The following is a 26837-nucleotide window of genomic DNA, read 5'->3' on the forward strand; positions in this document are numbered from 1 at the left end:
ACATATGTACATATATTAAAATTGTCTTGTAATTTAGAATACTGAGCACAAAACTACGTTCCAACAAAATCCTGGAAAACTTATGAAAAATGTCTGGCTGACTTACTATCACCTTATTTATTATTAGAATACTGGGAAATCTGTGCTTTTAATTGTTTCCTGCCATGTCTTTTTCTACTTGTTTTTAAAAAAAAAACCATTTTACTTGAATATAAAGAAAAGTCTTATATTACTTAATATTCCTTTTACCCAAGTAGTTTGGTACTGTGCAGCTTTGTATATTACTTTGTGAGCATTCAAAACTCAGATGTGCTTCTGTATATCCGAATAGATAGTAGATGTTGTCAGCACTTCTATTAATACATAATGAGGATGTGCCATAGAGTTAGAGATTGAGGAGAATCCTTGCCTGTGTGCTCCTTACTGTTTTAAGGTGGACCTCTTCTGCACCATCAGAGATGGTGGCAATTTGAAAAGCTTACAGGGAGTGAGAAGAATTGGGCTAGGTCATCATTTAATGGTTATGCCAGTAATTAGTACCTTCTTCTAACATTGCATTTGTGTGTGGGGCGGGGAGGGGTTACCAACCCTTACTCTTAAGATAAAAATATAAATATGTACTTTATAGATACATGCATACAGTCATTTGCATCTTAGTTTACTGTATTTAATCACATTTTATCTTGCTATGGTTACTGAAATTTCAAAGGAAAACTTGGACAGTGCTAGTCTGAGTGTTCCAGAAACACTAAAGATAACATTCTTTAAAAAATGATAAGCCATATAAAAATGATTGTAGAATTAACTGAATTTTTGGATGCATGTTTCATTTCCCAGAGCTACTTAAATGCAATAACCCCGATTTATCTTATTACAAGAGACATCTCATTTTCTAATCGGCCTCACTTATAGATATCAATACAGTGCTTTCTGCTAATCTGTTTAGTTTTCATTTATTAAACGGAAATGTTCTCTTGATTTTTTTTTAAACTTTAAAAAGGAATAGTTGGGAATCTAAACCACTAAACAGTCCTTAGCTTAGAAAATTTCCGCATCATGACCAATAAATTTTATTTAAAAGTTTTCTTTGAAGATAGTTTGACTTTTTTCTTAATAGATTAATGATTCTGGCAGAAATTAAGTATGTATGAAACAGGCAAATGAAACTATTGTTTGGATATGTTCTTGGGAAAAAAAAGAATCAAGCGTACATTATAAAAAATTTTGTTTCTCATGTAAGTTAAAGCTGGTTTAGTCATCAGAATATTTAAATAATAAATGTTTTAATAAATTATTATTTTGTTCTTGATAGGCAATAACAAAAGGAAAATGTTTTGTTTCTTTAATTTTCGATTTAATGTTTTTTACCACTCAGTCCAGCTTACTAGTGTTCTAGTGGAACTTAGTAAAACCGTAGCAGCACTGTTACAATTGTGTGATTTTGTGAAATACATCAGCACCACCATGCTTATATCTAGCACTGTACGTACCTAGTAAAATGCTGGAAATAGTTGGCTTCTCTAATAAAAGTATCCTAACTAGCTATTGAGATTACTTTCTTTTTCCCCAAAATAATTTCTTTTACAAATTCTTGAGTTTTCATGTATAAATAGATGAGAAATTATATGCTTCATTCTTAAATTATGTATATATGCTATATTTTCAATACAACTTGTACATTTTTAGCTACCAAAAATGTGCAATCATTTTTACATCAAATTTACATTTTTCTTATTTACAGTTATTTGTAGAAGGTTATTGCAAAACTAGTTGTGCAAGTAGATTACACTGTCAGTACCACATACCAATCTTTGAAGAAAATATTTGCTGAAAAATAAATATTTCTGCACAGAGTATTTCAAAAGCATCATGATTTCATGCTACATTATGTCATAAAGACTAGGAAATATTATGTGTTTTAGTAGATTGTTTCATTATGGTTAAAGCATTCCAAGGTACTTACTTCTTAACCACATGAGCGAGCTTCTGTGTGTCAGATGACTGATATTTTGAAATGATTACACACATTATTTTTTTGAAATTATTCTTTAACTGGCAAACATTCTGTTACACATTTTACTATCAACAATATAGAATGCAGATTTCAGCTGAAAAGGTAATGAGCCTTTAATTAAAATCAGTAGGTGCCTACGAGATAAAAACTAGGGATTCCTCAATATTTTTATCTTATTTCCTTAGTATTTGGAAAAAGGGCGCCATGTCATTTCAAAGCTATTGTAATTATAGGGACATTTTGATGAAACTGTGGAGTTAATTATAGGATTACTGATCCTTGACTTTTACTCCTAAATAAAATAAGGATGATGGAATGGTGTAGAATTTTCTTAGCAGTCAATATAATGTCATCATGAAAAAAATACATAGTTTAAAAACTACCAGTTGTAATTATTTTCAATTTAAAAACAAATACAGAGGCAGTACAAAGAACATAAGTTAACCATATAGTGCTTTAAAATCACAGGTGTACCAAATTATTTCGTGTCTCAAAATATAAATAAACTGATGGAAGTCACAGATGTCAATGTTGAGTACAATTTAGTAATTCATCTAAGTTTTGACATTAGCTTTTCAAAAATAACCATGTTAATATTGCCACTTTATGTAATAAAAATATATTATTGGGATCACTTCTGTAATAATTGTTGCTATTCTCCTTTAAAAGTTTGTGATTAGTAGAACAATAATATTGGTCAATTGCTTGTATGATTCTGTGTACTTCAATATTGCATCTCTGTAGACAATTTATTCATAGTAATAGCATGTTAGTTTTAAGTAATGTCTTGTAAATCATCTCTCAACTTCCACTTAATAATTTACATAAATAAACCTTGTGATAATTTCTTTTCATGCAGCCAACTAATAATTCTTGTCACCCTGTGAATTTCCTTTCCTGTGTTGCATATTCTTAAAGCAAAGTGTACCACAGTACATGGAATGAATTATTCTAAGCTTGGGCACATATCAATCACAATGCCAAATACTTTATAAAGCATTTAAAAACACGATCCTTTTAGTTTTTAAAATATTAGCATCAATTCATTAAAAGTTAAATAGAACCACAAGAAATCAGCTGTGAATGAGAACAGCTGAGAAGTGGGGGAGAGGGGAGGAGTGATTGTGTACCTAGAAAATAATTGCAGTGCAAATAAATGTATAATTTTATGGATGTTGGTCAAAGGCGATGTTTGACAAGTATTGGGATGTTTTAGCAGAAGACATGTCCCTAACACTGGTGTTCTTCTACTCTGAGCAAATGGATCTTTGCGAGTTGGGTGAGAATCCCTTTATAGATTTTTATCAGAGAGGGCAAATGCGGCCATTGTTGGGTGAGGGAAAGAGCAAAGGAACGGTTTTAGAAGACCTACTAGTAGGTCGTGCTGCTGCACTTCTAGCATAATACACTATTTCTGATGATGCACACGTCACATGATGATCTTACAGTTTTATGGTGCCTTATGGTTTACAAAGCACTTCCACGTATGTATTTCACAGGTTCCTCAATACATCTCTTCAAGATATTGAAGCTATTGCCTCCACTTTTTTGTAGTTTTGGATACTGGGCCTCACTGAGAGTTTGTCATGAAAGTGAATGGAGAAGGTCAGATTTGAATTTAGATTTCTCATACTGACTCTCTTGCTATTTCCACAATTATACACTAGAGCGCAGGCAGTCTAAGTCTGTATATAGCTGTGCAATGAAGGAGGGGGGACTAGATGCCCGGAAGAAACCATTGCAACTGTAAAATCCTATTTTCTGGAAAAATAGGAAGTGTACTTTCTTTCAAAATTGTACCTTGAAAATGTGTTTTCAAATATCCATTTGGGAATTACATCATGGATCTAAAGAGGGGCTTCCACAGTGAGCCATCCTTTACAGCATACATTCTGGTAGTGCTGAATTTGACCGATCACCTTTGCATACTGGGCATTTAACATGGAATCGGAGTGGATGAGTTTATAACAATGATATTCATACTCACTGTTATTGTAAATAGTATTTTAAAGCTATAAACACAATAGTGCAAAATACAATGAAGAGAGAAAACAATAGCTACATTTGTGTTTTTCTGAATCAAAAACATTAGTCTTGGTAACAGCTGTTTAATTGGAGACATAGCACATTGTGCAAAGGCTAAATTGTGAAATTAATTTGTTTTCCTGATTGTTTTAATATCGTGTTCCTGGACGAGAACCAAAGAATCTAGCACTTTTTGAGCACCTACTATGTGCCAGGCACTTTACAATGTGGTATCTCATTTCCTCAAGCTTCTTTAAGGCAGGTGCCAGTATCATATTTACAGATTCAGGAAAAAGACTCAGGGAGGTTAATTAACTTGCTCAGTGTCACACAGCTATTAATGAACAAAGTCACACTGAGCCCCAAGTTGGTCTGACTGAAGAGTCCATTCTGTTAGTTGTTGATCTTCAATTTTCATGTGTGTCAAGATCTTATGGGGGAGGGCTTGTTAAAGGATGGCTGCTGAGTCCCACTCCTATTGTTTCTGATTTAATAGGTCCAGGTGGGGCCCAAGAATATGCATTTCTAACAAGTGTCCAGGTTGTTGGTGCTAGTGCTACTAATTTGAGGACCACACCTCATTTTGTCTTCCAAGTGTGTCTTTGAATTTATGTGATACACATTTGTTTTACTACAAAAATAGGATTCGAAACTTAAGCTTTGAATTATTTCTTTTTTAGTAATTTATAAAAGTTTTGATGTGCAATAAGAAATCTACTTCAATATATTGATCTACCTTTGGTTGTAACCATAGATAAGCAGTTAAAGATTAGGCTATATTATAAATTAATCAAAGTTGCAATTCATTTTTAGCAACCAGCTCTACTGAATTCCTTTTTCTAACCATGGAAAGTATTCAGAGAAAAGATGCTGTTAACAATTATTATATTAGATATGCCGATGAGGTGATAAATGTTATTCTTACGTAATATATGATGGTGTTTTAAAATAACATTTGGATAAGGGCATTGTTCTTTTAGGCATTTTGGAACCGTTGCAAGAGATCATACTCCAAAAAGATCTTGTAAGCAACCTGATGCCAAATGTCACTATGACCTTATTTAATTTCCGTATCTCCTGACTAGAAGAGTTGGAAGTTCAGCTGTGATGACCAACCCATTTTAATGGACTTGAGAGACGATGCTGTCCTATATGCTCCCTGCCTTTGTATATTTGCTAATCACGTGATTATTAAAAATCCCGCAAGAACATCACCATTTTTCATTCCTGGATTTTCCACTAATTGGAGCATGGGACTCCCGTATAGGGTAAAATTATAAGTCCAAATTTTAACTCTCTGCCCAGCAATTAAATAACAGCAGGAACATATCTAACTCCAATAAACTTTAGATTTTAGATGACATTTTATTTAGGTCTGGGACCAGGTAACAATATGTTTAGGTGGAATGCAGAAGGTGTTATGTTAGTGCTTCCAGTGGCCTAGAAGGAGAGCAGTTGCCCTGCTGATGCTATTATTGGCTGCAGCAATTGAACCTGGTTTCCAGCAGGATCCCACAATGGAGGGGTCAGATTGATTTTGCTACAGCCCATGGGGAAAGTGACGGTGATTTCAGGCATTAGATCTTTGGCTGGGACAAGGGGATGGATTTTGTAAATTAAGGTAATTTCCTTGGTCATCTATAAGTCATTTTAACCACTGAGTCTTCTGATATTTATGCCTGAGTAGTAAATAGCATCTTTATATTGCTCAGGCTCTTTTTAAGCTAATATCCTGCAGGAAGGAACCTTTATAATTCTGTCCAACTCTGAGACTTAGATTTTAATATCATGCAATTAATTCATAGCAAGGAATTAGGAAGGAAAAGGTTTGTGTTATGCTAGAATTTAAACAAGCTGGATGCTTGCACACTGTTCCCCACCTTCCCATTCCTTGCTTAGTTTTTATTAAGTGTATCGGCTTCATATGGAAAGTTGAATTATATGCATGTCACACCAAATGTTGGAGCTGAAGCATTCACTAATCAAACAATCAGATCTAAATTCCTCACCTGCCAAATTCTCTCTTCCTACAAATGAACAGTCTCTGGTGAATTTACTCTGAATTTCCCTGGAGGTTAGGGTAGAAATCCTTATGAAATGTGTTGCAGCTGAAAAAATGTGCTAAATGTGGAAATAAAATCTCTACATCGTCCTCTGAATTACAGTTAGTTAGCCATTTCTCTCTCCCTTGTTAGGCACCCACAAATGTTCATTGAATGAGGAAATAAAAGCATCAGTGAGTCCCTACATTTCTATCTGCATCACACCAAATGGTTTGGGAAGCTGGTTAAAACTATTATACTTTTATTGAATTGACTGGTCATTTTGCCATTTGTACTTGATTGCATATGTTTTGGTTTTTCAAAAATTAAGCAGGGATTAACATGTCTACAGACGGCTTCTCTCACAAATTATCAATTTATGTGACCATTTAAAACTAAGGAGCAATTTAAGGTCACTTCAATCATATTTTAAATAGTGCAATAGTTTTTGTAAATTTAAATAAATTGTATTTGAAGCTAATATATTAGTATCAATGGTAAAGGTAAATCAATAGATTATATTTCTACCCTAGAGGGATACCTATTTAATAATGTGCACAGGTATAATGTTTTTTAAAAAATATATGAGTGCAAGAATTAGCAATGGACTAAGAAAACAACAAATTTCAAAATTTTGTTCAGGAGGAAAGGATATGGTATTAAAGACTGGTTCAGTCTAAATAAAATTGTATGTTTAAAATTGTGCTCAAATGAATTGAAAAAGAAAACACCTTAACTAGAACTTGACTAATCAGAATCTTAAATTAACTTGGAATTTTTTTCTGTACATTGATTTTATGAGCAGTGTATGCCTTCCTCCTCAAAAGAAAATCTAACAGTTGAAGATACTAAAATGTATTCCATTGTATGTTCCGATATTCTGGGGTCAGTATATATTCAGCCCAATCTATATTTAATAGATTTTCATTTAATCTTCCATTAGCAAAGGTGTTTGAATAACCAAATAAAATTGAGATTTTACTGCTGGTGTGTGCATTTCCTTTATAGGCAGGTAAATGCACATTGTTTTTCTACAGCTGGGACTAGAAAGCCAAAGAACAACATATACTTAATGGAAGTTAATTTTGCCATGCAAATCCACTAAAATTGCACATTTTTTGAAAACTATGTGTGGCCACTCTTTTGATCAAATTCAAAGTTGCCCTAAAACATGAATTGGAAGAAAGCTGTGGATAACAGTTCATGTCAGTCACACTTCAGCAGTTCTTCCTCCCTTGCCCCCACCCCCAAATTAGAGAATCTTGTTTCTAATCATTCAAGGAAATGTTCCAGTGGAAAATATTTTAAGTAGATTGTAAATGCAGTTAGTGACAGAATTTTAAATAGAAAGGCCTCATTAATGCTTGCCTATATTCATGTATTTGGAGATGTCTTCCTATACTGTCAGAGATTTATAACTCTAAAACTGCACTTTTTTTCCAGTGTGGTGGAATGAATGTAAATTAATTATAAATATCCCGATCCACAAGGGCATCTGTTCTTAAAAGTAACTAAGTTCCCTTTCTCCGCCTTGAACTTCCTTGAGGATCATCTGAGTTGCTTCCATAAACAGTTTTATCCCTTGGTTTCGCATTTGCTTGAAGGCATTTTCATAACAAAGTACTGATTTAGTCAAAGCAGTAAATAGGAGTCTCCATGCAAGAGAAATTGGAGTTTCCTAACATGCACATGATTTAAAAAATAAATAAATAAAATAAGGTGCCTTGAGATGCTGGCAGTTTTAACATTTGGAACAAAGGAGTTCATATGCATATTTACATCCTAACTGCTCACTTTTACCTTACAAGCTTCAATTTAGGAAAATATACAGTACTTTTGCATATAATGGTAACTTTGAGCCCCTGAGTCAAGTAGAGAGGATTTAAATACAAAAAGGAAAACAGCCATTTAAAAGCACTTATATTGTATGTGGAGTAAATAGTACAAAATGCTTATTTCCCTGGAAGACCAGGATCAGAAACATGCCTATGAAGACCCAAGATTCCTGCAGTGCTTGGGGATGAATCTGTCAAAGAAGGATGCCTCGTTGGATGAAGGTAAGTTTTTCTTTGCCGTGAGTGAAGCTCTAAAGAGAGATCACTGTCTTGTTTTAAAAGTGAAGTCAAGTTGTCTTCCGAAGCTGTGTTCAGATGCATGCCACTTGAGAGGGATTCTTTGGATTTAAGTTTAGATTTTTCAAGGTCTAGAAATTCAGGACACTAATAGAAAGAAAACATGTTTTATAATTCATTTGGACAGATTGCTAAAATTACACTCATGAAATCTAAATACCTTTCCACATAAACCTGTATTCGATGAATGGTATTATCCAATCTTTCCTTCCCAAAGATGGATCAAAAATTGGAGGTTGGGTATCAGTTTAGGTAATTCTGAACAATCATTTCAAGAACTTTGATTTTATTCTGAAGTCAGATCATATATATATATATATATATATATATATATATATTCCATTATTTTACATTGAGTTTTTCAGATGAGTTTTAATTCAAATTCAAGACAAAACTGGGATAGGAAACATAGGTCATTTGGTGACTAGGAAGTATAAAGAGGAGAGAAAAGGAAAAAGGGAAGAAAATCACCAGTCCTTAGTCAGAAAATGTTATCTAAATCCACTGACAAGAGCAAAGGACATGGTTTTGTATGTTTCCCAGCCATTTAAAACTAGTTTGAGATAAATAAATGTCTCCTTTGTATATTAGAAAGATTGCATTATTTTCATTCTGCGTATTTCCTCCTGTTACTAATGTTTCATTTCCCAGAACATCTTGCACTAAATTCTCAAACTTCTAGAAGTTTTATAAGATTGTTCTGTAAATCCTTATTTAAATCATCATCCTTAGGTCCAGTTAGGCCACAGTGTTTAAGTAATTAAGAATGATTCCTAAAATAGAATTCCAAGAGAGTTAGACATTTCACATTAACGTAATTCAAAAGGGGCCATTTCGAGGGCTTCAGAGGCGACATAAAGGAAACGATCATTCCTTATCATTCTTCAGGTGAAAAAAGATGTAGAGGTCTCATGTGATGGGTGGGGAGCAGATAACTGATTGCACTTGAACCTCAGATCTTCTCTGGCCAGCTGCTATTTCTCTTCCCCTTCCTTCCTGAGACCCTGTCCAAGGGTAACTTTTGTCACTAGAGCAAATTACAGACTTTTCTCTGAAGAACTTTTTGGACCCAGGGCTATTCCTTTGCTTTCATAGTTGTACTATATATAAACTTAAGTAGATTGATTATTGAAAAAAGCTTTTCCTTATAAAAAATGTTAGTGTTTTAAGATTATTCTTCAAAGTCCATTGTTCTCAGACTTTAAATGAGCGTAAGAATGGGGGTGCTTGCGTAAAACTCTGATTACAGGACCTATTCCCAGAAATTTGAATTAAGAAGAGTGGGAATCTGCATTTTCCACAGCACCCAGATGCTTCTGTTCAGGTGGTTCCTGGAACACACTTTGTGAGACATTGTTGGTTGTACACTATACTCACTTGTGAGGAAGGACTGAAACTTCGATCTGTCTTGATGGATGCTCCTGGGTGACTGGTTCTCATCAGGTGGATCATGGGTCTCTGATACTCTGCTCCTGCAGTTACCATACTGTAGGCTGGGGGGACCACAGCGGTTTGTTTCTGCAGCAACTGTAAGATGGTCTGGATGTCAGCGGTCATTTGGGATTCAAGTCTGCAGGACAGATAGAAATGGGGGAAGACAGTCCCCAAATAGTTCAATCATTGCAAAGAATTGGAGAAAATTTCAGCACCACTATTGTGTATTGGTTTAACATGATTTCAAATGCATTTGTTTATTACTTAAGTGGAGTTGTTTTAATCCGCCTGTTTATGACAAAGACAAAAACAAATTGGAGAAGTGAAGTTGTTTTGATAGAAGACTGAAGCAAGTTGTGTCAAGATGTCATCATCTCATCTTAGCAGCTGAACTGCTGAAAGGCCCTTGGGGGCTTATCTGATAAGAACATGTACACAAGCAATGATGGCAAGGGAACATTTAGACTATAAATCCTGAGAATTTGTGAGAACAGTCTGAGAGTTTTAGTCTGGGCATAGTGACATCTCACTGACCTAAATAGCTCTCCGAAGGTCTTGAGACATTTGCTCTTGCTGCGGCAAGGTGACTCTTTGGTCGGCAGTGGAGCTAAACAGTGCATCAGTCTCAGGAAGAGAAGGGACATCTGTCCCTGCTTCCACGAGGCACTCCTTGTCAGCAGTGACACAAAGCCACACAATGGCCCCTGGAGTGATAACTCTTGGAAGCAGCCTAGCCTGTCCACAAACACTGGTACCTTTGTTCCCTAGCAATGTACTCTAGCAACAAGGGAGTTTTATTTTTGTGCTGGCACCTGGATGTCAGTTCTTGGTTGGCCAAGTGCCCCTCTCAAGTGCCTCCTCATATAGAAGGAACACCTCATCTAAATTTGGACTTTATTCTTTTCCCCTCCCCTTGCCTTGAACAATAGTGTAATGAATCTATCATTGCTTTGGAGTATGTTATTTCTTTATTTGGCTTATTAAGAGATATTATCCTGTATACTATTAGCTTGTGAAATTATAATTCCCAAAGCAAACCTCTGTTAAATAAATTGCTGGCAAAATCAGTCTCTCAGCATAATTTTGTCGCCCAAACTAAACGACTACCAACAAACGGAATTATGGTCCTGCTTTAAACAAGAAGGACAGGAGAGGGAGCACAGAGATTCTCTCCTGGCAGATGCTAACTTTCTGTCTCACTAAACGGTTCTGATAAAGAACATTGCTTTCCTGCTCGGTGAATAAGATATTAAGAGAAAAACAGCTGAATCAAATAGACTACATTTTTACAATGTACAGTGTATTACATTTTTACAATTAAGCTTTATTGATTTCAAAATGTAAAACACTGAGATTGTGTTATTAATCAATAATGGTCTTTGCTTTTTAATCAAGCTTTGCTGTTTCTTGTCACCTATATTTACTCTACAAAAAAAGAGATTTGGTAGCATTTTTCTTTCATAGTTAACAACAATTGGATAATTTCTTATGTGTTTCAAATTTATATTACCTTTATTTTACTTTGCCTCTCTCCTATTCACATCATGAATCATATATATTATACATTGTAGTCTTTCTGTAAAGTTAAGTACTGTTCAATGCTAAATTTCTCTCCCATCTACCATTCTGGGCCTTTGATATTTAAGGCAGAGACAAAACATAAAAGTTCACTTGCTTCTATCATCCATCTGGCTTACAAAATACCAATCTGATCATTTTTCCTCAAAGCTCACAACTAGCCAACTGGCTTGCTAATTTCATTCAAATTTTAAATTAAAATTAAAGGGAGAATAGCAAAATATAATAGGTCTGATTCCCCCTCATTGCACGTGTATTATCTTAGGCTTTGCAATGGCATTGTAGTCGATATGAGTCAGGAAAGAACCTGAGGCTGGAGACATTTATGGGTAAATAACTTGACCCAAGCTTCCTATAAGTAGCTAGTAAGTAGCACAGTTATGGCTTTAGGCTAACCAATCACAAGTACTGTGCAAGTATTGTGGTGCAGAAATCACTGCTGTCCCCGTCATTCATCCATTCATTCACTTACTTTTTTATTCAATAAATGAAATAGATACTTAGGCCTGGCAGTAAAGAAATGGGCAGTTACCTTCTCTCAGCCACAAGAATCAAAGAAATTCAAGTTCAGACCACACTTATATCAATTCTTATGTGTTATACAGTGTGCATTTTATATATGTTATGGGTAAAAGATCAAAGTGGCTTGGTATAAATAGGGGGAGAAAAAAAGCAAATGTATTAAGTAACTACATATGCTTCTCTAACCAATAATAATTACGGCAAGTTCTTACACTTTAATTACGAATTATTGACTCTAAATAAATAATAATCTGTTTTAATTTTCTTATCTATGTTTCAATTTGCAAGACTTGAATTTGACATTTGGGGATTAGATATGGACCTCAGCACCAGGCGATTTTAAATTAAATTAAATTTTATAGTTGTGTATATTTGTGTGCACATACATTTTAATGTGTTTATTGTTTGAAACTGTTCAGCTCTGGCAGAAAGATTTGAAAAAGCAGTAAAAACAACAAACAGTATTGTTGAAACACATACAAAATATTAAGGAGGTAGTAAGTAAACCGGTAGCTTGTGTGGTCTAGGCATAACTCATAGGATGTGCTAAGTATAGACAATGTGTAAGCAAGTAGCTTGTTAGACATGGGCAGAATTCCTAAGATGTATTAAACACAGACAGCATACTAGTAACCTGTAAGACATGCCAAAGACAGAATAGAAATATGATGTAGCAAACCAGAGTGTAGCTATACATAGAAAGAAATGGAAAGAACAATTTATTTTCATGTCACCTCTGGGCAGACAACTGTCATCCCAAAATTTGGTCACCCATTGGTGACACATAGTATAGACTCATTTTGGCTTCATATGTGCTATACTTACAAATGGCCAAGAAAACACATGGTTGTTCAGCAAGCTAATTACAGAGACAGCTATGACCAGGTACACTTGGCCTTACATCTCTGTGACAGCGCAAGTATGTGCCATTGGCCCAGGGGAATTTTGTCTGCGGACCCCTTAGTGGAAACCTCTGGTCTTAGTAACCACACCATCAGTAGAGAATGCTGACGTGGCATTTATGAACACAAGGTAAAATCAGGATTCAGGGGGTGTGGTCCTTCTACCATGCTTGCACTTATTAGAAATGTGTTCATTAGAACATCTGGCTCTCCTCATCTCTCATTGTGTGTTTTAGTTGATTTGAACATTTTAGTTTGTTTGATTCATGTAGTTTTTCACCTTGCTTGGTGGTATCCATGGAGACTACTTTTGAATCAAGGTAAAGTCCCACACGAACCACAACTAAAGCAGCTGTATCCAACTCATTCATATATTTTTTTCTGTCTTATGGACCAGTTTAATTTTAAACAATCCACTCAGATTTTGATTAAGGAATTCCATCCTCCCTAAAACCAAATTTATTCCTCATTTTAAAATAGTATATATCAAAGATGGAGGGAAAAGGTGAGGATATGGGCTTCAACTCTAACATTTTCAATTCAATCTCATTTTAACAAGTTGACTGAATAACTAAGTGTTTAAATAATTTGTCGATACTTAAAAAAAATCCATAATACATAAGCAAGTTACCATAAAACATTCCATAATACATAAGAAATAACCAAAATGGGTAAAAGAAAGATTTAAAGAGGAAGGGTGTTTGTCAACAAGCTAAATATGATTATTTTGAGGGAAAAAAAAAGGACTTTTCTTAGGCAGCTGGTGTGGATGATATACTAATTTTACGGCAAGTAAAGAAATAAATAGTATTTACACTGCCAGAAGTATGAAATGTTCTAAATAAATGCTCTTGGCAACACAGATTAATAATTTGTCAACGTCTGAATAAGTGTGCGTAGAAGGAAAATATGAGATTATGGCAGGAGGAATTTGCTATTTACAAGGAATAAAGCAAGAACCCAACCAAGGGCTTGAGTTATAGTCTCCTTTTGCCCCACCATTGCTTATACCTGTTAAGTTGTGCTTGAAGCAAATCTAATCTTTGCTCTACATCCGCATATGTGAGGTCACTTTCGGTTTCAGAGATTCCCCAGGCAGCTCGCGGAAGTGCTGAGGGACTAGACTCATCAGCCTGAGTCTGGACATTTTCTTGTTCCCAGTTTCTTGTGTCAGAGATATCTGTGGGAAATAGCAAGATGGATGTCAATTTCCTTGGGTGTCCATGTGCATCAGTTACACAGGGATGTCCACAGTACAGGCAGGAAAGCATATGGAAGTATAACCCAAAGACATGGGGAATTGTGGATCACCCAGAGTGACTCAGGGACTTGTCCAGGAGTCTCAATCAGCTGCATCCCACCACCCTGACCCTGTTGGCCACTGCCCCAATCCATTTCCATATGAATAAAAACATATTAGCTGTTTGAGTCTTGGATATAATTTTGTCTTCTTTCTCTTTGTGCTAAGAGAAAACATGGATGGCCATCCCAAAACTCTGATTTAGAGAGCAGTTATTGTGCACTTTTATATTTGGGAAGAAACAGCACCATTTATTTGTACTGCTTCATCTTGGGTTTAAGATTTTAGGGCTCTTTCCCACAGGATAATTAGCATACTTCATGATGCAGAGTGGCTCCGAGGAGGAGCCATGGGGAAGTGCCTACCTTCAGGGTGATTTTCTTAGGCTAACCCAACTCAAAACAGAGCCAAGGAACCATAAGCCATTAACGATGGGAAGGGTCCTAAAGATCCTCTAGTCCTGTGACACTCATTCATGCTTCTATGTCTCCTTGTAGCTCCTTCTGCACCATCCTTTAATATGTTCCTGTTAACTTCCAATGTTTTTTCTTGTGGCTCTTTCATTCAGAATATTTTTATGTCACTATATTTTAAAACATATTGCTTATCTATTCAAGTTCTCTTCTCAAATGTTCTGTGTCTCTGTTATGTGCCAGACAGTCTGCTAAATGTGGAGGAATTAAAGACGAAGAAGACATAGGGCCTGAACTTGAGAAATTCAATCTAGCAAGGTTTTGATCATTTTCCACACAAGGATTCCTTTTCTGAGCTTCTTTTAATTTGCAATTTCTCCTACAACATGTATTTGCAAGTTATCACTATCTGAGGGCAAATATAACATCTCATTTTCTTCTAATTTTTGTCATATACATATACTTTTAACGGCTTTTGTTATGCTTTCTTACTTTCTACATTTTACTTATCTAGAGAGGGCTTAAAATGATTAAAAGTTTGGAAAATAAGACCCATGGGAAAATACTAGTGGAGTTGAATTTATTTTACAGATAAAGAAGGAACAACATTTCTTCCTTATGAGGAGGGCTGGTAGAAGGAAAATACAACCTAAAACTGGTCTTCATTTTCACATGGAAACAGATTTGAAGTAGAGAAAGTGATTTTGGTTTGATAGACTTTTTTTTTTTTTTTTTTGACAAGTAGCTATAATTAAACAGTGACAAAAGTTATGTAAAGTTAAGGAATTTATATCCTTGGCTATTTAAAAAAAAAAAAGAAAGTAACCAATTTGGGGAAGATTAGCTATAATTCTAGAAATAGAGAACAAGATTTGTAGAACTTCTTGAAATTCCTTCCTTTCCTACAGTTTATCCAAAGTACAGCATTCCCTTTCTCCAAGTAGCAGACACAATTTCTATGTTCTTTCTTCATGGTTTTTCTATCATTATCCTTTTATCACTGAATACACAGAAATTTCTCTAATGAGGTGCCTACAATTTCCTACAATTTCTGCTTCAATTGGCTGAAGCTATAACAAAGGAATTAGCATATACAAAGCCAGTTTTGGAAAAATATAAGTTCAGGGTTTTCTCTTCTGTTGAAATGGCTAACAGATCTCAGAGAGCTCCCTATGAATTCCAGCATGGTTATGATTAGATTTCCTTAGCCTGTGGGATCCTGGTGTTTTGTTTTCTTTTGTTTTTTTGAAGTAACAGTGTATAATTTCCTTTGATATTTACCAAACACAGCAAAATGAAAACAAACAAAAACCCAATAATATTGCTGGAGTTTTTACTAGTATATCAGCAGATTTTCACTGAAAAGTATGGTTTATTATTTACCATACTGACATGTGACTATTTAAAATGCAAAACAATAATATGATGTCTTAGTACCCTAGTTTTTCAATTTTGGAGCAGCAATACCAAACAAACATTCAGAACACACATATTGATGATTTGGTGATGCCAATGTTTATCCCTGTCTAGATGCCTGTTAGCTAGTTGATATAGGAATTTTTAAAGAAGACAATAAGAAATGATAGGATGGAAATGACATATTGTGCTCAAAAATTTTGTGCCAAGAAAGTGTACAGAATTTCTGCCTATGCTTAATAGCTCTTTCATTCTCAAATTATGTATAATGAATTGATGTTTAAAGAACAATGGTGAATCACATGCAATAAATTATGTAGGATTATATTTTTCTTCAGTACTAAAGAAAACAACTGATTATGTTCTCTGAGAAGGAATGAATAAAAATATAAACTTAGATAGAAGCTACCTTGATTAAAATTTACTCTTTTATTAAAGTCTTGATATGTGTCATTAGCTGATTTTACCAGCAATATAAAAAATAAAGAAGTTCAAAGAGGGAATCCTGGTTAGGGTCTTAACAAAATGAACATCCCTATAGACACTTTCTAAATATAGCTCAGAAAGCATCTGCACTTTGTTGCCTTGGAAAATGTTGCTATAGTTGCAAGACATTTCTGGAACTGGATGAACAGAAAGTAAACTTTCACTTTTCTCTGGGTACACAATTTTCCTAGAGTCAATTTTTTACTCAATCTAAATAGATCAGAGTCTGCTTAATTTTTTTTTTTTTTTTTTTTTTTTTTAAATTTTGCCTAAAGGTGCTTTTCTGTTGGATTCAGCATGACAAATGACAGGAATGTGAAGAAGTGAAATTTCCAATTAATGATAAAACTAAAATTTGTGGGGATTTGTAGTTCAAACTGCAGGAGTTACAGCTATACAATATAAATATGCATTCAAATTCTCAAACATTCCATAGTACCTCACCTTAAAAAGTCATTAAGGAATGAAATTTTCAGGGTATGAAGTTTTAGAATTCTTCATTGGTTGATGACATTAATCAACCAGGTGTGTCTCATTGATGCTATATGATATGAATTATGTTTATTCAAGCCACATGCATATTTAGCTATGTATCTTCATGGTCATTTTTGTTTTATTTGAATAAGGATTGCTTTGTAAATTTTTGAAAATTAAAAAATTTTAGATATTAAAATTATTTTTAGAATATTATTTTTTTATTATGCATATAGAATAGATAATTAAAAATAATTGGAAATAGTAACAAAGCAAAACATAAGATGAAGGGCATGAGAACTCACTGTCAGCAAGAGGCATTGTAAAGTTAAATAAAATCCCAAAATTATATCTTTAACAACTTAACACTTGAAATTCTAAAACTCAAAAGGAAAACAACAAAAAATACCTTTCAAAAGATCAGGTCATCATTAGACTGACTTTTAGAAATAGTAGAGATGGTTCAGCAAGTTCTTCAGAACTTTTGACTTCCATGAAACAACCTTTTTCTATTTTTGGCACTTCCAAGAATTCATTTTCATAAATAACTAAAATGGGACCTTTGGTAATCACATCTAATATTCCATTCTTCCATTTTGATAAATGAGGTACTATTTTCATTCACTTCATCAAGATTTTAGATTGTCCAGAGAACATTTGCATATATTCTTAGCTTATGTCAATGTGGGGTCATGGCAAAAGCAGATTTATAAGATAGGGAATGTAAATGTGGAAAAATCTAAAGCCTAAACATCCTAGATTCAATAAAACTTTCAGATATTTGTCAGATATAGTTATTTCAAATAATGGTGATGATGATAGGTAATATTTACTTACTCTGTCCCATAATTTTGCTATCATGCCAGGCTAAGAATATCCTATTTTTCCTTCATTTCTGTTATATTCTTTTGATTTTTTGCTATGCCTTATTCATCTCTACATTTTTTATATATCTCTGGATATATCCAATAATTAAAGTGTTAGAAAATAAAACTTGTGAATAAAACTAAACCAACTTGGGGATTTTATTTCAGAGAAAGTAAGCATACTATCGTATTAACAACCGCAGTTGACTAGTTGATTAGAAAATATTATTCCTATTTTAAAGATGTGCAAACTGAGTTTTAATGTGGTCTACTAGTCACTTATCCTAAGCCATAAAGGAAGTAAATGACAGAGTTGTGGTTGGAACCGAAGTAGTCTAAGCCACACCTATTCTAGCACCCACTTAGATCTAGCTCCTGTTTATTCTAAGTTAATTGTTCTTCCACAAGGTAGTTCTCAAGTTTTCCTGAATTTTTGATTGGTTTGCATCAAATTTGCATGCATCAAGCATTATTACTCTTCCCATGCATATTTCCTACAACAAAACCCATATATTTGTGTATCCTTTTTGGTAGAGATGTTAAACAAATTTTTTCAAATGAGGTGAATCAAGAGCATGCTTTATGTAGGGGTATACCCCCCATTTTTCTCATAATTCCCAGTAAACAGATTTTTTTTGGGGCATTTAATAAAGTGTTATTGCATGGGACTTTCATTCTATAAAACAACAAGTCTCAGGGTGAGGAGTGGGTCAGAAGAGTAAGAATCAACTGATTAGCTCTCTTAAAATACTCATTGATCCCATCTCTCCATTGGAATAACTACAGTAGACATTCCACAATGTTCTATGTGGCATTACGTTATGTCTGACTGGCCACAACAAAACCCTCTTAGGTATCATTGCTTAGGAATAATTACCAGTAATCCAGAGTGGTGCAAACACTTTGTACGTGATTTTAACTAGTTGCAATTTTATGAAATCACAAAAGATTAGATTAACATATATCAGTAAGGTATTTGTGGACATTTGTAAAATGTCACAATTTTATGATGAGCACCGAAGACAGACAAACTGATTCTTGAGAAATTTGATTACCTTTGCAAGAGTGACTTCTTTTATCTGTGTGAATTCTTCCTGAGGTGGGCACTGTTTCTTCAAAATCAAGTCCAGTTGCTTTCCCTATTCTTGGAAGTGAATCTGCTATTCCTGAGAAGAGAGGCTTTTGTTCATCTTCAATGGAGGAGATAAAAGATGAAGATCCGCTTTTTTTCTCTTCAAATTGTTTCTTGGAACTCTGATAATTTCTTATGGTATCTACAGAGTCTTCAGGGTCATTTGTACTGTTTCCTTTGCCAAAATCTATCAAAGGAACGTTATTTTACAGAAGATAAATAAATGTGGGACTCTATACATATTACACTACTTATACATTAACTACCTTTTTTAATGGTGATGTTCTTTGAATAACTTAAATACGGAATTTTCTATAAAACCACTGGAAAATATTTTTCTTCTTTTTTTCCTATTGAAAATGTTGCTATTTAAGGAAACATATTTTGTTTTTCTTAATTCGGGGGACACTAGTGAAATACATGATTCCTTTCAAAATAAAAATTTATCTAGGATAGTAATAATGTTTATATCTGAGAAAAAAAATATTGGCTAATTTACAACCTTATACATGCTCAATAATCATTTGTATTCTTAAAATCTGGTGCACTATCTCTTTAAGGAAATGAAAACAGAAGGGAAAATGTGTCCCAATTTTAAAATATCACCACAATGCATCCTGTTGTTTGTTTTTCACCTTCACACCCTCTCATCTGTGGTGGCCATTCACACATTGCAAAGGTTAAAACTGGAAGCCTCCCTGTGGTAAAGGCTGGCAGGCTGCATTTTTATGGCAGTTCAATGTGTGTAATGGCTGTGACATTCCAGGCTGGTTGGCTGGGTAGCATATTGTGAAGCATATAAAGCTAAATACAGTAATGAAGGTAGGTTTACATAATTACATTAAAGCCAGTAGTGAATACTGGCTGTTTTATACAGAAATGTCAGGATAATTTCAGCCCTCAGGGTTGTGTTAGAACATATTTCCACAAGAAAAACTCAGAGACAAATCCCAGAACTTGTTTCCATTAGTGTCCTGGGGAGACAGTATAATTCTCCATCTGGTTACTCCTAATAACTAACCAACATATTCCAGAAGGTATATCGTTTTCTAGAGAAATGCTTAACACATTTTCCCCATCTACAATGCCTGCTTGTTCTTTGTTATTTATAGAAGGCCAAATGAACTGATTTAAGGCCACTCCAGAAAAACTTCCAACTATTTTTTAAAAATTCTCATATGGCATAGAAATTAAACAGAGATTTTTTCCTTTCATATATATAATTTAAAATATAAGAACTCAGAAACCAAATCAAGGTGAAAATGGTCAGAGTTTGAAAATCAGTCTGATGTGAAATTGTTATTAGGAGCTAATGTTCTGTCCATTAAAGTTAAATGTAGCAAAAACATATTGCTTAATTTATTTTCTTTAAGAATTCCCACTTGCTCAGTCTGAGAAGACCTTAGACTTTTCCAATCTCAAGTACTGTAGACATCATTGATTACTTAGTGTCACTTGTATTTCTCCACTCAACCACTAATCTAATTGGTTGTAAATATTTAGATCAGCTCTTCCTACACAAACCCTTTTCTCTCCAGTGTCATGGATACAGCCCTCCTTAACCCTGTAAACACTTTTGTCATCTCTTCCTCTGTTTTTCTGTTTTGTTTTGTTTTGTTTTGATTTTTAACTTGTCCCCTCCTGAAAATTTGATAAAAATCCCCCACTTTATGAATATATCAGTTCATTCCTCAAAAAAATAAGTGTCCAATTTTATGCTACTAAATGTGAAAGAAAAAGAAAAAAAGAGAAAAGGAAAAGCTTCACTTTTCTAAATTATCTTCATACCTGCTCAGTGAATTGCATCAGTTTGCTACTCCTAAGTAAATCTTTGTGCTGTTTGGCCACCAGTGGGGTTTGAATCAGCTTGCCTTTTAAACATTTTCATAGAATCTTTTCTAGCAGAATCAAATGCAAACTGAATTAACCATTAATTCATAAGGCTCCAATCTAAGTATGGAAATGCTAACATGGATATTTGTAATGAATGCACATCACAAATTACTAAACCATTTTGTCTCTTTAGCTTGAGAGGTCTTGGGAGTTCTCTGCAGATTTTTAAATCCTCACATGTTCCTGATAAAATTTTCTGTCCCACCTACTGCATAAACCGCACTCTTAGTTTTTTAATTTATGGCCTAATTTTGGATGCTTAGGCACAAATCCATCAGCTAACATATATTGTTAAATTGAATTATAACTTGTTAATTTCAACTCAGGACAAGTATCCAAAAATGTGGTGAATGGGGGATTATTATTTAGTTCTGTAGTAAAATGGAGCAAATTACTTCAAGTACGTGATATCTAAATCCTTTAGCAAAAATTCATATAAAAGCAGGATAGCAAAAGAAGAAGAAAAAGTTTGATATATTTGAATTTTCTAATACATAAAGAGAATCATTCCACATTTATTTCCATGTTTATTGCCGATGGACAATCAGCCAGATGCTTCCTGGAACCCAAGCCCTGTGAACAGTTTCTTTGACGCTGCCTGACTGCAACAGCATTTCTATTCCTTACTAAATAAATCAAAGCTTCATATTCCATCATTTAAAATGAAACTTGAAATGACAATCTATTTGTGGATTAAAAATAGAAACTGCTGAGGTTTAGGTTGGAGGTTGACTGATGGAATACATGAAATTGGACTGAAATGCATTATAATTAGCATCCAGGTACCTCTAGATTTTGATGGCCTGTTTTATGTCTGCCTTTTTCTAGTTAAATTGGATTATGGACATTAAAAAGTATTAGGTTCTATTTTTTTTTCTTAATGCTATTTTTATTCTATGTAGAAATAGTATTCTGAGGGCAGTAATCTGAAGTAGCTTTACATTTTCCCCTTTGCTAGAAGTGAGATTGTATAATCACTTGTTATCATCATTTTACAAAGAAAACATTTTGCCTGTTTAATTAAGCCTAAAATTTGCTTTCTGATTTAGATGACTGAAAACATTTTTTTGTTTTGTTTTCAAATTCCTTGTTTCTGCAGACTGACAGTTCGTCTCCTCCCCTTTCCGTCATGGTACACAATTCTAAAGCATTTGTGATTTGTCCTGTGCATGTCTCTCTGGGTTCAGAATGAATTTAAGAGCATAGAATAAGATTGTCCTGATGGAGTAGCTGACTCATCTGTCTTAAGAATGATAATATAAAATTCTTCCATTTCAAATAATCTGGGAACAAACACTTGTGCTTGTTTATGGAGTCTTTCTCTCAGATTAATTACCATTTTTATTTTCCAGACTCAACAGGTAGACTCGACTTTTGATCAAAGAGAGTCATTTAATGTGCTCTCTCAACATCTGAGTTTTAGATGTCCTACTGGTAACAATTTTGAGGTAAGCTGAGCCTTTGCCAGCCAGATACATTTAAAAAATTCGTTTTTTTGGAAAATTGGAATCTAAAATAATTTTTTTCATTTGATTTCAAGTACCTTAGTTCCTCTCTAGTTTCAAACAATGTTGAAAAGAAACTAGTGTGATTTTTCTATACAGATACAAGATTAAAAAATTAAAACTATATTAAAATTCAAATGAAGATACATTTCTATATTGTTAAAACAGATAACAAAAGTTAATCACCTTTGTTATTGGTGAAAATATTCCAAAAAGATACCAAAATATAATATGAATATATTTAAAGGCTTAATTTAATAAAATTAGAATTAGACAATGCCTGTTCTATAAAAATAAGTTTAATAATGCGTATATTTATTCCTTACTTCAATAACTTTCATAAAAATTACTTTGGAGAAATGCTTTCAAAACTTACTGACTTTTGGATGACAATCTGAAATCACTAAACCAGTATTACAACGAGATAAAGTTTATTGCTATTCTTTGAAACGCAAGGTGTGATGAGTTCAAAACATTTTCACTCTTATTTTCTTGAACATTATATTTTGTTCACTTGAAATATATGGAAGTACCTATTTTAATAAAAATTATATGGATGGGTAAATGAGAAAATTGCAGCCTTTTCTCCCTATTCTTATGATGCATAATGTCTCAAAATGGGTTCCTGTTTTTCAGGGCATGTGTGGCAACATCTAAGACCAGGAAAGAAGATGCTGAATATTTTTTTCAATTTGATTTCCACCCCTTTGGTTAGCACAGGCACATCATTAACGGTATTTTTAAATTTTCTTGTTTTTCGGACCAGTTACATTGCTGTTGTCCTTGGCTTATTCTCTGCCAAAGATTATTTGGCTCTCTAAATCAGTCATTAGTAACTACTTTGATACTGCATTTTCTGTCAATGGAAAGAGCTAAATATTCCAAACATTTGGTCACAAAAGCACTATCAGTAAAAAATGTGTGTGTGTGTGTGTGTGTGTGTGTGTGTGTGTATCTCATGTGCCCTTATACATTCTATTGTACTAATATATTATCTATATTATAAAATATACACAATACAAAATTTAAAAAAAAAGTTCCCATAACCCATTGGGTCATATTGGTATAGTCTGAAGTAAGAACAACCCAATCTAATGTTGAAGACTACTTAGAGACCATTTTAACATGTTCCAGACGGTTATGCTTCATTTACTTGTATTATGTGCCACCATGTGATTAATGCTCGTGGCCACCAAATAAGTCATTGAAGATTCATTTTTGTTCTTCACTTTATGTAATAATAACATTTTACTTCCATCTCAGGAGTGATAGTACTACAAGTAACCCCCATATAACATGGCTGTTAGGTTCCTAAAATATGTCGTGTTATACGAAACAAAGAACTAATACTAAAAAGGGGGTTAGAAGTCCAATGCGCTATCCATTGCGCCACGGGGCCACCTTAAAAAGGGGGTTAGATTCCAAAAATTAAAAACAAAACAAAACATAGTATTATATTTTTATAATTAAGAGAAATATCTTTAATAAAGCAATTTTCACCAAAAGTATAACATATTAATATGTATTAAATAATGTTTTCCTCGTCATCACTACTAAGTTTTTATTACATTCTGCATTGTTCAGGGATTTCCCTAATTTCAAATGAGATATTTTTTGCTCTTAAAAGCTTTTATTACGCTCCATGTTGTTCAGGGATTTCTTTCATTCTCCAACTGTGTTAAAGTGAAACCGTGTTATAGAAGTGCCGTGTTATACGGGGCTACCAGTACGTCTTACAATGATCCTAGTCAAGTTAGGAAGGTCTTGGGCACCTCCATGCCAAAATTTTAGGAAAGAAAGAGAACTTCTTGAAGACACCTTCAAAAAATACAAGGTGTCCTCAAATTCAGAACTGAACGGACAGCTTTTTCTTATTGGGGAATGAGTTTATCTTTCCAGAAGAAATATGAAGCTCATGAGGACAAACCACTTTCATTAACAAATTCATTTTAAGAGAGAACTGAGCCAATATGTTAGGTTTCTACTTTGTTCAAGTCACTTTGCCAGAGGTCCTATATGTATCTTTTTTTTTTTTCATATATCTTTTTGAATATAAGCTCTTTAGCACTATGTGGTAGGCAAGGTTGGAAGTGGGGTGGGGAGAGATGAGGGCTGAAGCCTGAAGAATTCCAGTGCCTTGCTGAGTAGATAGTGAGTGACAATGCATGACTCAACCTCTGTCTGTCTCCAATGCCAAGCCATGTGTTCTTCCCCCTGCTTGTTGATGGCTCTGCTGATTACTTCACAGTCATCAGTACTCTTAGATATCTGCCTTCAAGGTATTGTTTCACATGAGTAGTAAAGTAACTCTAAAATAATCAATGCATTTCACGGGCAGCTTTTAATTTATGTATCTCCATATCATTTAGCATCAATTATCTTCTGAAAGTTCTCTGTTCTTTCTACTTAATTATATGCATGTTTTTCTTCTAGAATTGATTCTACGTCAAAAAGAATAGAATGAATGGCCACCTTCAGAGCAGGATATTGGGGTGACAGGACTAAATTGCTTTCAGCAACTTTTATACTTGGCTATAGCACCATGGGTTCCTAAAGACTGGGATAGGCTCTCAGGCTCTGGCTAGCTGGAGTTAATTGTGTTTTCATATTTACCAAATTGTGCTTACTCACTGACTTACCAGGAAACTCCAAATAGCTGCAGGAAGGCAGGCAAATCCTTTACTATCTATACTGTATATAAAACGGTCTCACAGACCAAATCCTCTGATTAGTGGAAAGTTTTCAGAATCAATAAAAATGTCCAGTAGCATGAGTACTATATAAATTGTGATGTGCTCTCAGGACCTTACAAAAACCATTAGATTGTTTAGCTTGAGAATGTGGAAACAAAACAAGATTGAAAGGAGTTTTAATAAATCTTTAACTGGATGGGGACATTATTATATAGACAACATTGTCAAGTTGTTCTTCATTTCAAAATAAGAGATTAACTTCAGGATAAGGAATTTATATTAAGTCTATGGAAGTACAAATTGACAGTAATGGTTCTGATTTTAGAAGAGTTACCAAGAGAATAATGAAGGACATTGCAGAAATAAATTACCACCTATCTGTGAATGGTGTATTGTTCTGCAATAAGCCAGAGGATTCAACCATTGTCCCAATGCAATAAATATTTATCAACCATTCTTTGCTAAAGAAATTTATAGTTTGTTAGATATAAAAGGACAAATACACCAATAATCACTGTACAGATTTTGACAATATAATGAGAGGAAAGTGTCTCAGGAATTCATAAGAGAAAGAAAACCTATACATCTGAGGAAATCAAGAAAGAGTTTATGTTCAATATATCATGGGAGATTAACCTTGACCCCCCCAAAAATGTAATTGTACTGGTTGAAAAAGTGGTGTGGTGTGTGTGTGTGTGTGTGTGTGTGTGTGTGTGTGTGTTTGAGAACAGGAAGATAAATTCCCATTAAGGTTCTAGAAGAGGGTAAACAGGGTCTAATACATGGTGATGGAAAGAGAACTGACTCTGGGTGGTGAACACGCAATGTGAGATATAGACAATGTATTACAGAATTGTACACCTGAAATCTATGTAACTTTACTAACAATTGTCATCCCAATAAACTTTCATTTAAAGAAAAAAAATTCCAATTAAGGTAATAATATAAGCAAAAACACAGAAACAATTTACATGGATTAGAGAACATTTCAGTTCACTTGAAATATAGATCAAACTGAAGCTAGTAGATGAGCTCCTTTACGGCAAGAATTCAGAGATAAGAGAACAGTGCCAAAAAAGAGCTTGGATTAAGAAGGCAAAAAGAGGAAGAGAATCAAAAGAAAGATGCTGAAATTTGATTTAATTAATTATAATAATTCTTTCAACAAATATTTCTTAAATACCTTCTATGTGGCAAGCACTGAAACTTAGGTGACTAAATATTTCCCATCCATGGCGCTTATGATCTAGAAACAGACAATATTGGTTAAATAACGATGCAAATAAACACAGAAGTGCAACTGCAACAAATTGTGCAAAAGAGAGGAGTTGATCAGGGAAGGCCAAGTTAAGTCAGTTAAGGAAAGAGTGGTATGAGATAAGACTGAAGAGGTAGGCAAAGATCACCCTAATAAGGATTTAGGGAATGGGAAGTCCTTATAAGGCTTTAAGCACATGGGTGACAGAAACATAACTGCATTTAGAAAAAACAAAAACAAAACTCATCAGTGGTCCACTATCGAGAATAGATCAGAGAGGGTCAAGTTGGATATAGGAAGGTGCTTTGGGATGCTATTTCAGTATTTCAGGTGACAGATTATTAACTTGGCCCAGAGTTGTAGCTATGAAGATGGAAAGAAGTGAACCAAAAGGGACCTAGTTTGAGAACTAAATGGGGATGGATTGGAGGTAGCAATAAGAAGACTTGTTAGAGTTGATGGAGAGGTTGAGAGAAGGTTGGCACCTAGACAGCTATCTAGCTTGTGTGACTGATTGCATAGTAGTGCCAGTTAAAGACATGGCAACTGATGGAGAGACAAGTTTCCAGGAGGGCGTCATGAGTTCAGTTTAGGAAATATTGCGTTTGAGCTGCCTTTGAGATTTCAAGTAGATGGTTTAGTAGGCAATTGGATACATGAGACTGAAGCTCAGATGGTCTGGGATTAAGAAGTAAATATGCACATCTCCTATGTAAGAATATAATGAAACTATAAGCATAAGTGAGATCACC

The 26837-nt window shown here is 34.2% G+C and overlaps 1 protein-coding gene across 7 annotated transcripts in view; it reads right to left on the bottom strand.

The window, feature by feature from the left end:
- Positions 1 to 189: 189 nt before the first annotated feature.
- Positions 190 to 26837, bottom strand: part of KCNH7 (potassium voltage-gated channel subfamily H member 7) — a 438379-nt gene continuing 411731 nt past the window's right edge. For all 7 annotated transcript variants that reach the window (XM_074337148.1, XM_074337141.1, XM_074337138.1 and 4 more), the window contains 4 exons: positions 18660 to 18923; positions 13661 to 13829; positions 9591 to 9783; positions 190 to 8300 (listed from right to left, as the gene is read on the bottom strand). In XM_074337148.1, coding sequence (XP_074193249.1) covers positions 8034 to 8300; positions 9591 to 9783; positions 13661 to 13829; positions 18660 to 18923 — 893 coding nt within the window. In that variant the 3' untranslated portion in view covers positions 190 to 8033. The remainder of the gene's footprint in view (positions 8301 to 9590; positions 9784 to 13660; positions 13830 to 18659; positions 18924 to 26837) is intronic.

Source organism: Rhinolophus sinicus, linkage group LG01 (assembly GCF_036562045.2).
Source record: "Rhinolophus sinicus isolate RSC01 linkage group LG01, ASM3656204v1, whole genome shotgun sequence".
In the NCBI taxonomy this organism is placed as follows: domain Eukaryota; kingdom Metazoa; phylum Chordata; class Mammalia; order Chiroptera; family Rhinolophidae; genus Rhinolophus; species Rhinolophus sinicus.